Source organism: Nomia melanderi, chromosome 5 (assembly GCF_051020985.1).
Source record: "Nomia melanderi isolate GNS246 chromosome 5, iyNomMela1, whole genome shotgun sequence".
Lineage (NCBI taxonomy): Eukaryota > Metazoa > Arthropoda > Insecta > Hymenoptera > Halictidae > Nomia > Nomia melanderi.
This window is the reverse complement of record NC_135003.1, coordinates 7,339,196-7,355,232: the sequence shown is the minus strand read 5'-3', so window position 1 is coordinate 7,355,232 and position 16,037 is coordinate 7,339,196. Positions and strand designations below refer to the sequence as shown.

At 37.4% G+C, this 16,037-nt stretch overlaps 1 protein-coding gene across 3 annotated transcripts in view; it reads left to right on the top strand.

Moving 5' to 3' along the window:
- The window catches only part of Fas3 (fasciclin 3), a 442,301-nt gene that overhangs the window by 403,765 nt on the left and 22,499 nt on the right, over positions 1-16,037 (top strand). For all 3 annotated transcript variants that reach the window (XM_076368101.1, XM_076368100.1, XM_031985587.2), the window contains exons 2-7: positions 4,168-4,494; positions 5,616-5,750; positions 6,042-6,230; positions 6,685-6,869; positions 10,296-10,437; positions 13,360-13,473. In XM_076368101.1, coding sequence (XP_076224216.1) covers positions 4,168-4,494; positions 5,616-5,750; positions 6,042-6,230; positions 6,685-6,869; positions 10,296-10,437; positions 13,360-13,473 — 1,092 coding nt within the window. The remainder of the gene's footprint in view (positions 1-4,167; positions 4,495-5,615; positions 5,751-6,041; positions 6,231-6,684; positions 6,870-10,295; positions 10,438-13,359; positions 13,474-16,037) is intronic.

Here is a 16,037-nt window from a genome sequence, read left to right as displayed (position 1 = left end):
ACGAGTTAATAAAAGAGTAATCTTCCATCAGTAATGAACAATTTGAAATTAATCCAGTAAAAGAGTTTAAAAAGTTAGAATAAGGAACTGTATTAAACATTTTATTAAATAATAGATCGTATAGAAAATAAAGAATGTTTAAATTCTAATACTATTGATTTTCATTAATCGATGATACAATGAGCTTAATTAATCGTCGAGGAACGCATACAGAATTATGTAGAAATTATTATTTCGATGAAAGGTATAACGTTCGGAAGTAGTTACGTGTCATTCGAATATTGCCTGAAAAAGAATATTTCACCTGCGCCAATCTAATATTTTCTGATATCGACGAAGCAGTCACGCACGCTATTTAATATACAGCAGAATTAATTATCTCCTAAAATCGATTCACAATGCGAGGACATAAAATTTAATTAAAACGTCCCCGCATTCGGCCGCACGTTCGGGACGATTTAATTTCCAAAATTTCAAGGATGAGTTCATTTCAAGCTCAAACACAAATTTTGTTGCACGTAAATGAATTCGCCCCGCAACCCTTGTCGGGATAATGAATCTCATTTCATTCGACCTTAATCTATTATGGTATAGTCGTGTGCGAGTGGTTCTCTCGTTTCAGGATGTATAACACGGTGATAGGTATTTCGAAATAAAATCGAAACTCCGGGTCCATGGAATTCGGGTTTCGAGCAATGTCCCGACGGTTGTACGACGAAGCTTTTAATTGAAAGAGGTGAACGCGGAGAGCGAAAAAAAACGTGGTGAAAGTCTGCCCTTATATCCGGTCATTATAGGATTACTTTCAGCTATTTTCGAACATTCTCCGCGCGGTCGGACTACCGGCGAATAATTAATTATCGAGCGGTATTAAAATACCAGGAAACTTCGAGCCCGTACATTTCTCGAGATAACGGATAGCGTTGTTAAAAGCGTGAAGCCGCGAGCTAACCCACATTGGAAGCCAGTGGATTCTGCTCTTTTCCTCACTCTCTCTACCTCTCTTTACTTCGTCACGTTGCATGAATCCTATTGTACAATTTTCAGTGGATAATTTTATTAACTGAAAACTGTATCAATATCGTTCTCATTTTTAGTGTTAAATCGCGTTACGTATTCTTTACTGTAACAATTTTTTATTACCCTGTAAGGATCTTCGGTGGATTGGATCCTCTTTGGAATCTTCTAGGAAGTCTATGGAGTCCTAGAGACCCTGGAGTGTCCTAGGACTCTCTCAGGAAGGCTAGAAACTTTCGAGTGCTTCATGTGCTCTAGGTACCTTCAGTGGCTTCTAAAATCAGTATTCTATATAAGTCCTTAATATCCTTGGAGTCCTTTAGGACCCTCTCAGAGAGTCCAGAGTTCTGATGTGCCTTGGAACTCTTCAAGGAAATATAAAGGAATTGTATTCTTCAAATGTTTGAACAAATGGAAAGAGATGTAAAGTAATACAAGAAAATATGATAAAGGCGTTGCAAAATATAGAAAAATGTAGAGATATTGAAAAATGTGAGAAAATGTAAAAAATCATTAAAAGTTTAAGAAAATATAAAGAAATGTAAAGGAGTATGGAAATTTAACAAATGTATCATGTGACTTCTAAATATTTCATTCTGTAATTTTGCACCATCTTTTCCTAAGAAAACCGTCCCTCCTAGACCGTGTTACTATAATCGAGACACCTAATATACTTTAATATTTCAAAACAAAGGACTGCACTAATGAGTCTTTGAAACCATGAGTTACCGCTACCCTTAAGGCAGTTTGGATTGTTGGCTGAACAGTGTAACACGCTTTCGTAACGTATCCTGTGCGCACGAGTAAGCCGACAGCCGGTTTGACAATACAGTTATTAATGGAAAATGCCGGTATACATTCTCACCTTTCCCTGAAACCCGTGCGCCGAGGATTGGTCGATACTTGCAAAGCTTTTTGCGCGGAAACTTTTGTTCATTTACAGTACAAGCAGACTGCGCGCCGGCCGCTAGTTCTCGTTATCCATTGCACACCATCACGATTACAGAAAGTTTCGGAAAAGCGGCAGCTGAGTGGTGGACGGCGAAAGGAAATTCCTACGAGTTCCCCCCTTTTTTTCTCTCCTTTTGCTGGTTTCGAGTTTCGGCTGCGGGTGAAGGGGCACGAATTAAGCAGGGGATGCGATTAAACGACGATTAATTTTTCGATAATATTGTTCGGTAATTAATGACACTGGTTGCTCAAGATATTAGAAATAAATGAAACTAATACCTTAAGGCGTGCTTGAAGAATTAAACAAAGAAAGTGTTGCCGAAAAACGTTAGAGAATAAATATAAAGAATATTCCAAACCAGCTGATATATTGCAGAATTTCCAAATTTACTTAAAAATATTATAATTTATTGGAAACTTACGTAGATAGTTTCTTCTTTACTGTCTTTTCGTTTTCAAATATTGAATACTAACACTTCAATGTTCATATATTATTTATTACAACTTTTATTTAAGAACATTGATATTTTCGATTGAAAATAACAAATAAATGATATAAACAAACTTTTACTTCACAACCTTACTGCATTTATCCGAAATTATATTTCTAATCAATAAGTTTTCCATACCACATTGGAAAGAAAAGCGTCAAGACTTTCTAGTTAGCTCAATAATTACCAACGATGTTCTTGAGGAGGAAGGAAAGGCAAGGGGGTGGAAAGCGCGATACGGAAGACAAAGAGTAGGGGAAAGTTACTTGGTTGACTTTCACGGTCCGTGTCGGAACAAGGAAAATACAGGAACGGGACGACAGCGATGAAGGGGGATAGGGATTTAATCAACTTTTCTTTTTGTCTCATAAATCTTGCACGCGCGAGGAAGCTCCTTCGCTCGCCACCTCCCCCGCAAAATCGTTTTTCGATCTTCCCCACCCACGAGACCATTCTCCGCGTTTAGACGAGTCTTTTAGAGACTGTCGATTAAAACTTACCTTTCTCACAATCCTAGAGATATTTGACTAGAGCAATTTCAGTAGCTTTCCGAAACGAGCGTTTATTAGTTCCAACTATTAAGTTTTAATTCGCGTAAATAATACTTTAGAAATTCACCTCCGAGATGCAAGAATATTAATAGTTTTTTAATGTTCACTCCTGTGATCGTAAGTTTTCCAATTTAGCAATGTTTACAATGTAAAATGTAAACTTACTATGTTTCTTTGTATAATAATCCATTGTTTTAAAATATAGCGTCAGATTTTTTCAAGCACAATTTTCCTGTAAATTATGTTTCACCGTCAAAGTAAATCTGTATTTTATTCACAATAAAAGTTTCATTTTGGTTTTTCAGAAAATTAATCTCGAGCTGTTTTTCATAGCTATAGTAATATAACGCGACATATTTTACGCGAATAAAAATATAATTAACCAAAATTACGTTTTAATATTTATTACACCGTTAGAAGAATTTGGGTAGTACGTGTAATATATCCGACTTACAACTTTACATTTAGAAGCATGTTATAGTGTAAACGCGTGCCCGTTATAGTTTACGAAATTATGAAAAACGCGTATTTAAACGTGTCCGCGGAAGCGGCGTCTCGCTAAGCCCGCGACAAGAAAGTCGAGAATTATGAAAAATTATGGAAGTTCCCCGTCCGTCTGGTAATTTAATTTAACCTCCCACAAAGCGGGATTAACTCTCAATGAAAAATTATCTCGCGTTCGCTCGCGATAAAACGCGAGACGGTTGCTGGGGAATCGCATTTTTCCTTCGTCCATGAAAGTGAACATCTCCTCTGAATCTGTAACACTGAAAGGAACGTTGCTGTCCCTCTCTAATGTTAATGAAACTTTATAAGTTCACGGAACGAATTCAAATTCGAAGGCTGAAACCACTCTTTAAAACTTAACTTCTCAGAAGCTATCTTGAAAAATGCCATACAACACAAAAACATTTTCATTTCCAATAGGCTCCAGCATGACCGAGAGTACCCGAAGAACTAAAATTCTTACTATAAATAATAATTATACAAATATTAAAATAAAAATATCACAAATATCAAAAACGGATAATTAACTAAATTATAATGATTTAATTGAACTTAATATAACTCACGATCATCCTAGCTCCTCGTTAATTATAAATCGTTCAATGAAGTTCGATTTTAATTAATCCAGTGTCTCGATCGAATTGTTTCAGCATCGAAATCAAATATGGCCGTGGACATCGAGCCAAAAAACCAGGTCGCGGTGCGACTCGGCGAGAGTCTACAGATTTTGTGCAGAGTCAGTAAACCTTTGAAGGTGTGCCGTGTCGAGATACCTGGCGAGGCGGGTGGCATGGTGCTGTCCACGGGGCAACTGCCGGAAGACGGTATCGGATACTACGGCGACGGCACCGAGATGGGGCAATGCGGGGTTCGCATCGAGAAGATCAAGGAGAGCCACGACGGCTTATTCAAGTGCACTCTGACTACCAACGACATCCGACAGGAGACACAGGCGTCCGTGAGGATCATCGTTGCCAGTAAGTGCCATTTAATTCTCGAATTGCACAGGCTGTCCCGTTTCAATCTATAAATGCAATTATCCTAGGAACTATTAATTATTTGACAGTAGAACTATTGTAGAGTCGAATTGACTTTTCCAATTTTTCTGTAAGAACTGTCAGAGTGCATCTATTGAGATTTTAATTGATTTATAATTCAGTTTGCATATTGCTAAAGTAATTTCTTGAATAATTTCTCAGAGAAGCTGTTATCTTTTTAATAATCGTGAAAGAAGCATTGAGAGATGGGTTAATTTGGTTTATTTAGTAGGTCTAGCATTAGAAAATGTCTCAAATACAATTTTTTTACTGTTTCAAGGGAAAAATAATTTGGTACACTTAGTTTGTCGCTGGGTGGACGTGTGTAATAATGTAATTGTTTTGCATTAATGTAGAAATGTAATGTATCTACGTTGAGAACTCATTAAGATAGACAAAAGTGTATTTAAGGGATGTTTGCATTGTAGCTATAGGTAAAGGTTTAAAAGGTTCTCGGGGATACTATTGCGAGCGAGGAAGTATTCCACTGTTGGGGAAGAAATATTCCGTGAGGCCTCGTTAAGGAATTCGAGAGCTAATTAATCTTTGTTAAGACAATTACTTACGGTAGGAGAAATAAGAGAGCAAAGTCGATTGAGATAAATGACGAAAACGTTGCACGATCTGGGGCTGAGGGTGTTTCCAAGCAGATCTGAATAGAAATTTGCACATTCGATCCAGTCGGGAAAATAAACGTACAGCTTTATAAGGGAGGAACAGTTTTTTTCTAGAATTCTTAATATGTGTCCTGAATATCTTTGTGCTGCAATAAATGCGATGTAAAATTGGAAAAACGTATTTTCACATTTCACAAAAATTTTGTTATTCTAAAAAAAATATGTACATTGTAACAGTAAAATTTTTATTATTTAAAAAAGAAACACTTAACAACAGACCGTGGCCATTTTAAAGGCCACATTGTAACATCGAAATAAGACAAACCTCTTTCCGTTATTACATTTAGAGTTTGCGATTATAACAACTTTTAATCGTTTAAATAGTTTCATATTTTGTCAAGTTGAATCATAGATACACGACGATAAATCGAATTCAATTTCCAGAAGCACCGAACGATCCCGAACTCAGCATGAATCCTGGACACTACGGTAGAACGATCTACAGAAAGGGTGAGAAACTGGAAGTAAGTTGTAGTGCCCCAGGCGGAAGGCCAGCAGCCAACGTTTCATTATTCCTTGGTAATTATATTTCGTTTATATTTGTACATTATTGTCTAGAGGGTGTCCGGCAACAGGTGGTAGAAAATTTAAGTGATGATTCTCAACGATGATATAAAACGAAAATCTAGAGTGGAAACAGTGCAATTTCGTATCCGTGCTCAAGTTATTAACGATTGAAAATGTCTCTGGATTTGTTTTATATTATCACAAAGAATCTTTTAACTTTTTTCCCGTGTGTTGCCGAATACTGTGTATATATTTATGCCCTTATAATTTACTTCTTTTTCCTTCTTTTTCTCGAATAATCAGACGACGAACAGATTGGTAACGAGGAAAGGCCAACGATCTACGATTCAAACGTGAACGACAACTCGTTAGCAGTGCAAAACGCATCGCGCAGTTTGGATTGGACTGACAACGGCAAGACTCTCCGATGCGTCGCTACTCACATCGCACTTAACCAGCCTAAGGAGAGAACTCTGCAGTTGCAAGTATACTGTGAGTAGGAAAAGTTAAATATTTATAATGAGAATATTAAAAAGCCAGAGAAATATAAAATCCTCTAAAAGTTGCTATAGCTTTTTATGAATAATTCTACAATGACTCAATAGAATACGATGAATACAATCACAGAAAGGTTTTTAATACTTTGCTCTATGATCTTTTTGGTACTTACGTTAAAAGCTGTTAATTAATGTTATTGTATCATAATGATTTTCTGGATGTCGGAAGAACAAATATTATTGTTAATGTATTAAAGCTTTACATTATCGTTGAAAATCGTATACAACTTCAAATATATTAATAATAATGTGAAGCGCAACATTCTTTTTGAAATTTTTATTTTCATCTCAAGTCCTTGTAAAGATATACTTTCAGCCATATTCGGGGCGACGATCGTCGTGCAATTTTCAGGGAAACACGACCGCTAAAAACGAATAACATTTTACAGATCCTCCGCAGCCGCAGCCGACCATCGAGCGTTTCGGATATGTGATTGGACGTCAGGGGATTGTGAACGTAACCATTTACGCGAACCCAAGGCCTCACTTCTTATGGCGAGTGAACCATGAAAAGATCGACGAGGGTCGTCCCGATGAAAGCAACCGGCTCGAAACCTCGACCGCCGTCGATTTGGTAAATTCATAAAATTCTTCACCATCCCTCGTGTATCCTATGGATCGAACAATTTCCCGCGAACACTACTACGCCCAATAATCGCTATTTAATCCTTCAGGAACTACGTTGATAACAGAGCACCGACTGACACCATTCCCACCACCTTCATTTTTTTTTACTATTTAATTGTCATTTATACTTTATAAAATTCTTTTTCTACTTTTCAGAAGTAAAGTTAGCTGCAAAATATATCGAAACGCCCAAGTTATTATTAAGTTATATTTGTAACGAAGAATGAAGAATTTGAAACAATTGAAAGTAACCACGAATCGTCCTTAAAGGATTAATAGAAAAAGTCAATAGTTTACATGGCAAATAATTAGTACATATAGTCTTATTTTCATTGCGATTGTGTCAAACATATTTAAATTACAATAGTCGCAAGGTAACCCAGAAAATTCCGCAACATAAAATGCCCCGAATCTGTGGAGCAGGTATCACAGGGAACGTTTCGTTCGCGAATTAAATTGTCCCTTGGAAAGTCTAATACGTCTTATCAATAAAACGCAGCATCGATCGGCCCATTCGTTCCCCTCAAATACGGAGTAACGTCAAATTTCCGGCTGCAAACGTTGAATACACGATGCAGTTGACTTCCCGTATTAACGAAAGAAATCGGAGCGTTAACGATTTTCGATATTCGGTAAACCAACTTAACGCAACAACGGAATATTGGAAAATATATACTTACGCAACGTAGTTGAAATTCTAAATCTACGAGTGATTGCCGCGAAGTGAAAGACAAAGCGCGATAAACGGCCGGGAACAAAATTGCGCCAGACGCGTGGGCAATGAATGAAATCCGACGGACGCGGGTCGGTCTCATCGGGAAAGGAAGGAAAATAAAACACCGAAAACATCGATACGTACGAATTTCTCTTGGAAAGCGAGCGAATTCTGAGCAGTCCAGAAGAGCGAACGGGCATGGAAACGACGGTATTGGGACAATGGTCTCGCATTCCGGTGCAATCATTCGCCTGGTGTGCACTTAGCATTTTTTTAAGCATCTGCGTGACTTGAAAGTTTCCCGCTAATCAAAGGATCTTAATGAAATTTCGTTGAACTCAGACGCTACAAATCGGCCAGGGCAATCGCACGGAATAACTCGACTATCCGTGTCTTTTCTGCAAGTAAATCGTTCCAAGAAACAAATTCGGATACCGAGCACTATCGATTCCGTCGATGGCAATTGTTTCAGTAGCTGCAATTAACCTGCAAATCGTAGCGTTCACGGAATGCTTGCTAACATTCTTTCTATTATTTTCGAATAATTACTACATTCACTTTCTCAGCATCTCACAAATCTCAATTTTCTGTTAGAAAATAATACAATGAACATTGGATAATTGCAACACTCAACGGGACCGGAAGGTTGCAATCATGTAGAGTCGAATCCACCCAAAGCAACAAGTATTTTAGGACATGTAGAACGTAGAAAAAGACAATGCGAACGTAGAGAAAAGAGACTGAGAGTCGAAGTGCTCGGCAACATTAGAGGTTTGCGATGAGCTTACGACCTTTAACTCAAAATTCTAACTTCTTTATTTTTTACTTTTGACGGATGATACTTCCATCATTATGTTTCTTATGGTTTTCTGATTTAAATGACACCAAACACGATAGAATTATCGTACTTGTTTGTATAGTAAGCGATTGAAGTTTCGGATATAGAAAAGGGCTGCGTTTAAAAAAGAAAGATACGTTGAAATCATCGAGTTCGACAGTAGTCGGATCATGTCACACCATTCAACCGCATTGAGTGCTATGGTGTGTTAAAAGGAATCTGGTGGGGAGATGGCGGGGATGATAATGTTGTAATTATGAAAAGATCCTCGATATTGCAATTATCCAATGTTCACTGTACTTTTCACTCGACAAATCCTTCCAAAATTCGTGTCGTAAACAGTAGAAAAATTCATTGAAATTACATGCACGGAGGACAATTAAAAAGTTTCCACACTGAGATTTGAAAATATTCAAAACACGAAATTAGATCTCTGAATGATTCGCGTAAACCATGAAAAACGATCTTTTTATACAAAAGAATCATGTCACCCATTTACCAATGCTGCAGTTAAAACGTTGAAGTTTAAGATAAAAATCGGAACGTTTCTGGTTACGTAGCAATGTCAGTTAAAAATTCGCTCTTTGTTCCTTTGCCGGACCGCTTGGCTTAACAGCGGAGGTCTGGATGATTCAACCCGGAGCTTCTATTCGTACCCGACGTGAATAGCCTCGCAGCGAGCTTCGGTCGCTGACTGAAAATCGCGAACACGAACCAGTTTTCAATGAAAACGCAATTACGGTCATCGAAACAGTTGCGTGTCTTTTGTACGAGGGCGTTCGGGGCCGCCGTACCGCGCGCGCGGCACGTCGACCATTTTTCTTCCCGGCCATTTTGTCTCACCCCGCGGAAAACGCTGTTGATATTTTCAAACGTTTGCGGGTGAACGCCATGGAAACACACTGATCGGGAACGATTTTTGTTTTCTTCGGTTTACCTCCAGGGAACAGCGGAGAATATCAAAGTCCGTTTACGTGAACCTGCTTTATAAAATGGCGATATTGAAGGTTTTCACCGCTCGACGCGTGAACGGTGAATTTTCTGTGTGGACGATTATTTAATTTGTTTGCTGCAAAAGCTGCGCGTAAAAGGTGTGTCAATTAGACTGGACATTCGAATTACTTTTTAAATTATTTTCAAGAAAGAACGAGACGATGAGTTTAATGAAACCTATCGGGAAACTGATTGAACGGAGATCAAATTTCGAATAGTTTTGATGAAATTTACTACTAAAATTCCAATATTGTATGTTATTGAAATGTTCAAACGTTTTACTATTCAACACGAAATATTCCTCTCCCGAAGGACACGATCTATGAGAAAAAATAGAAATTCTGGCAGCGCAGTTATTTTTCGAATACGTTACTTTGACAATTTTGAACATGGAGTGTTCAATGAAATCAATTTATTTAAAAGAATATAGAGTTTCGTTTACAACGAATGATACATCTGCATACATGTATATCACTTGCATTGTAGCGTTGATGAAGAAACAAAAGGAGAATCGAATTTTCTACAATATTCCAGGCTTCCTTGTTTCTAACGAAATTCAGGCTATAGACTAAATATAGGATCAACTGCGAACAATTGTGTGCATCATTTCAAATCACATTGCTGAAATCGGTTGAAATAGACACCACCATTTACAGGAATAATCAGTGTTAGAAGTTAATAACCACTGACTGTCAACTTTCGATATTAAAAACTATATTTTTTTTTTACAAAATAGGTGCTTGCATCTTTTTATTACTTCTTCTTAAAGAATCATTGTATTAGAGACATAAATATAATTATTCAAATGTTTCAACGTGATATTATAGGGAAAAGGAGCGTGGAGCGTGATCCTCACCATAGACAGCGTCCAGAAATCCGACACGGAGAAGGAGTACATCCTGGAAGCCCGCAACGACGAAGGAACTAAAGAATACACTATCGTTTTGTCAACTTCCACAGAACCCGCAGGTAAAACTATCGATGTGCGCACAGTTGAAAATTCTCCACACAATCATTTACTCACACTTTGCACAGTGTAGCATACGGAACACGACATAATTTCTATTACGCAGTAAAATGCAGTCGAGCAAACACTGTTTTCGAATCTTCGTAAAACAAGAATTACAATATTTTTAACGGTTCTCACTAGAAATAATTTCTTACGAATGGAAGTTTTTTAATGTGAAGTGCCATTATCGAGTCAATACTGGGTGATAATATTATTATACTTCAAAAATGACACATTTGACTTCGATAGGTTTTAAAAATAATATTTTATTTAAAGGGTATTCTCTTCATTTAACCTTCAGATAACACTATTTTAATTCTAAAGATACTGAAATCAAATTATTCTTGTGATTTTAATCCTTGTTTAAAATATTACTCAAATATTATTAAAATACATTCTTTCTCAATTTTTTTCTCATTTTCGCTGCCATTAAAAGATGAAAGAAAATGGTGTCCCATGTTTTAAATCTGTTCAAAGATCCAGTTGGTGCGTTTGAAGGGTGGAATAGAATTTAAACGACGAGTCATTACTCAAACCTATTATTTAATCACCGGCTATTATTTAATGTCACAAGATGGGAGGGTTGCAGTGAAAAACGTTCGAAAATCACTGGTAGCTGTCGATCATGCTGTTAGCTCACGCACTTCATATATTTGTCACTTCTCGTCTCGTCCAGCCGAGCATACTCACTCGCTGTCTATCGATCTACGTCACGTTCGTTGTCACCTTCACGTACTGTCAGCAATCATTACACCTTTCGGTCACGCCGAAAATACGAATTAGATTATTTTCTCTGTGCTCTGTCTCTATTTTTCTTTTCTCTATATGCCTTCTCCCTTTTTTCTATATGTATTTATGTGTGTCTAACGATATCGATCCTTCACCGCATGCACTCACACAGGGGCGTTCAGTCACATCTATGGTAAGCTCTCCGAACACATGCACGCACTAGGTAATGTCATTCTTTCAAATTATTATACGTAAGTAGTGGACGTGGCTGCCATGGCGTCGAGTTCCAACCGTAATAATTGTCGATGGAAATATTTTGAATCATTTTCTCCATAATTTTTGGTACCTATATTCATTAAAGCTATCTTATGCTTCATGATTTATTGGATGGGCAAAAATTCAGTATTCATAACAAAAGAACAGTATAAAAATAATTATATTGATTATCCCCATAACTGTTACATTATATTCTTTAATATAACATCCTAAATTATATTCTTACATTATTGCTCTATTCGAAATCATCCTAACGAGTCGTATCGACTATTTGCCACGCTATCTACAAAACATTTAATTCAAAAGCAATGATTGCTTTTTAAACTTCAGTTGAAACTTCGTACTTAAACTTTGATGTTTTGTTACCTTTCACTCGTTCAGAGAAGTGGTCGATGTATAGATTATAAATACAAACGGGATGGTACGTAATATTTACCTCGGACTATTTGCACTATTGGCTTTTTTCAAATAAATTTTTACAGTGCTCCGTGATTGTGTCGTTCTCAGTGGCGAGCATAAAACTGCGCGGGTTTTCCCATCGCTTTTAGGTTCGCCTGATCCGCGTGGGTACAGTGCTGCGCTGGGATCGAGATTTTCAATAGAGCCGGAAAATTCGCGTGAATAGAACTCTACGCCCCGGCACACGCGTGTATATGTATATATGTACACTTATATGTACATGTGTGTAATGTTACATTTTTATTCATATCACTGGAACCGCGAATGGTAGACCCATATTTTTCGATCGAAACGCGAATAGATTTCTGTTCGATTGCTTCTCTATGAATTAACGCTTTCGCCGTTACTGAAATACACATGTGCACTCGTCGGTACTTACATACCTACACGCGCACACAGACACACGCAGTTCAGCGGCGCAGATTTTTTTACGCACAGTTTTTTGCATAAATATTAGCTCGACCGACTTTCAATCGCGCGCCGATCGCAAAACAAGCTTTTGATTGCCTGTTGGACTCGTTTCCACTATATATATATTTTTTTTTTATTCGCCGCGGCAAAATGTTCACGCTTGCAATCCTGTTTAAACATTTCACTCGACGGTTGTGCAATATTGAAAAGAAAGTTGAAAAAGCGTTATTGGAAAGTGTTAAAGCTTAAAGGGACATAAACGTTACCGCGAAAAGATTTTCGGGTTTGTTGACAAGGTTAACTGGTTAGTCACAGCGGCTAGATTAAAATTCATTGTTTTGCAGCTGTATTAATATTAAATTATAGTATATTATTATAATAGAATTATTCCTAAAATTTCAACGAATTTGTTAGTGTTCATAAAATACCGGTCTACACGCATACGTGTCAGAAAATCGGCATTTTGAGATTCTTAAATGGTTACGCCCCTTTAAAGCTTGAATCGAGTCGCGGAACAGTCGTTTCGTACGAAGCATTGATACTCCGTCAACTCTTCAAATTCCACGTCACACTCGCTCGGGAATATTTTTGAAACATCGGACCGCTAAAAGTGCGCAAAAGGAAGCTCGACTTTCTGAAATTTTCAAACAGTTCCGCTCTTTTTAAGCTGGCTTACGTACTGTCCAACGATCGCTAAAGCATCACGTTCATTCGTGTTCAGTTATCGGGCGCATGATATCCGACATAATTTTACATAATATTTCAGTGTATGTCACGAGTCCGTTTTGTGTAATTCGTAACGCGGAATATCGATAACTCCGGATATCTCCGATAGAACGAAGTTCCCGCGTACACGAAGAATTTCGGGAGAATTTCTTTTCCTTTCTTTTGTAATGGAACCGCGATCGCAGGTCTCGTGATTCAGTGACATATTAGCATTGTATGGAAAATTCAACAGGGAATAAATGCGCTGGAAAATCTTTAAATGTCCTCTTACGGAATTTCAGGCGTTGATTTAGATGCTGGTTCTATCATCGGAATCGTGGTCGGCGCCCTGGTGCTGCTTCTCGTCGTTTTCCTACTCATTTTCGCCCGCGCGACCGGACGCTGGTGCTTCGCAGGTGAGTACTTAATTGTTCAATATGTTTCACATTATATTTGTCCCGGCCACGTGATCCTCTTTCCTTTTCGGCGGATTCTCGTGTTCTTAATCGCGTACGAGCAACTGAAACTTGAATGATCGACGCAGTCGATTAATAAATGTAACATAAGCGACGGATTAATTCGACAATCATCGTAATTCTCTTTTTCAGCGAGGTTTCACACTTTATGAACTGACTAGGAGAATCGATCGCCTATGCAGAAATGTATAGTCACGTTACGCAGTGATAATGTTAAATTTTTTTATTTATTTGTGTATGGATATATTATTCAGTGTATAAGAGGATTATCTGATTGTGTTAGACGTCAATGTTTCCATTAATTTCTTTGAAAGTACACTTCGTAGTTTATCGTTCTCGCCGTTAATTTTTATCGCTTCTTTCTTTGTTTAACCCTTTGGCTACATTTGACGTATCAGAACGTCATGCATTTGTTTGGGCATAGTCGCACATGCCGTTCTGATACGTCGTTGAAACTGAGACGAGATTTAACTAGTTCATTCTGGTTTATTTCAAAGTAATGTTGCAACAGAACAAATAATTTCAGTATTTTTGTGAACCTTGTTTAGAACTCACAACCCCATAATGGCAGAAACAGAGAATATATTTTATCAAAATGATAGCGACAGTTTTATTTGAAGTAGTTATCTTGAACAATCCGATGAAGATTTTTTTAATGATCCTTTAAGCGATAAAGGGGAATTTCAAAAAGAAAATAATGAAGAATATATCGAACTGGAAAGTGATAACGATAGTGAAATTATTCCAAGACGTAAAAGACGTACAAGATGCTTATCAAGCAGTGATAGTGAATCTTCTCGTGAAAAATTAGATGAAAATTATTAATAATTTGCTATTTATAATAACCAGAGTTTATTTCTTTTAAGAGTATTTTGTAATACTAACTGCCTAAAGTTATTTCAATATTATATAGGAGTATATATAATGAATAATCAAAAAATTTTCAAATAAATGTGTACCCAGAGGGTTAATTCGTGCTGCTATCTACACGAAGATCAATATCGGCCGACAGGAATTCTTAAATTGTGCGATTTAATTGAAGCTACATGCATCGCTCTGATGAGTTTTTTGTTATTGCTAATTTATTGATGCCTTAAGATCCGTGATTTACCAAGCGATCTTATGTAAAAACCTTTGTTTGTCGTGCACAAATGCAAATTATCGAATTATACACACGTCTGATTTAATCTTTTTTATATTTCAAATGCCACGTCAGAGCGTCGTTAAATTATATCTTGTGTTTGACGCATAATTTCTGTATTTTAATACAAATATAATTACACGTAATTATACGAGTATTAAAATTTCAAATGATGAGTAGCTTAAAAATATTCGACGGAAGACAAATATTTCACGAGCGTGTCGTCATACACAAAAACACAATTCTTATAAAAATTCTTTTAAATCAAATTCCGACTGAACATTTCGAAAATAAATGAAGCTTCGGTTAAAAGAAGAACAATATTCCCTCGTTATAATTACGCTCCGCCGGCCTCGTAATTCCCTAATACACCGTGCAAATAGAAATGGATAATAAGAAACCAATGAAGCACGGAATCGCGTCCATTGCTCTTCATAATCACGTCGTTGGCCACAAGCAGCGCGACTATGTCGAGAGAATATTGGAACCCAAAAATTCCTGTCATTGTTCAAATAACGAGAAAAAGCATATATTCTTTCTGATTATTGAAAAGTATCCACGTGAAAATAATTCGTTTACAAAATCCCGTGCGCCGAGTCGAGTACCAAGAAAATGATCCGGAAAATAGAGAAAAACGTAACAGGAAAGAGAAATGTATGCGTGTGCGATGGGTAATTGTTCTAGAAGTCCACACGAATCCCCCGCAGCTGCGACACCACCTTAATATTTAAAATGCCTATTTATTTGATATTTATATATCTGTATGTATACAAATGTCTTGTGTGTTGTGCCGCTACCGATAGGACAGCATGCAAGTCGGGCCAAGTAAAGAGTAAGGAGAAACATCAACAATTACCTTGCGATTCCGTACTCTAGGCATGACACTGTCCAGGGGTAAGTCACCTCAGGCAGCAAAAACAAAACCACCAGCAACCAAAAATCCCCTGCCCTTTCGAACCCCATATCTGCAAAGTATTGCTCGTTCTTTCCCGTTCATCATCAGCTCGTCTCTGCTCGCCGCATTTTTTGCCCAGCGACCATTTTTATCAGCCTCCTCGAGCATATCGTGCCTGTCGTCCCGGTTCATCGACGAGGAAACCACTTAATCACTGCACAGTACCCCGAGCCTGTGTTCCTTACAACCACGGAAAGTGGACGTTTGCGACGACTTCCTGTGGCTGCTAGTTTTCGTTTAATTTCGTTCTAATTGAACGGATTTATTCATCTATTTCGAATATATGACCGACTGTAATTTATCAGTTCGTATAGGCACGTTTATAATTATAGTCTTTGCAATTGAATTTTAATTATACTTCGGATGTATGACTTTTATTCGTATTCATTGGTATTGTTAGATGCGATG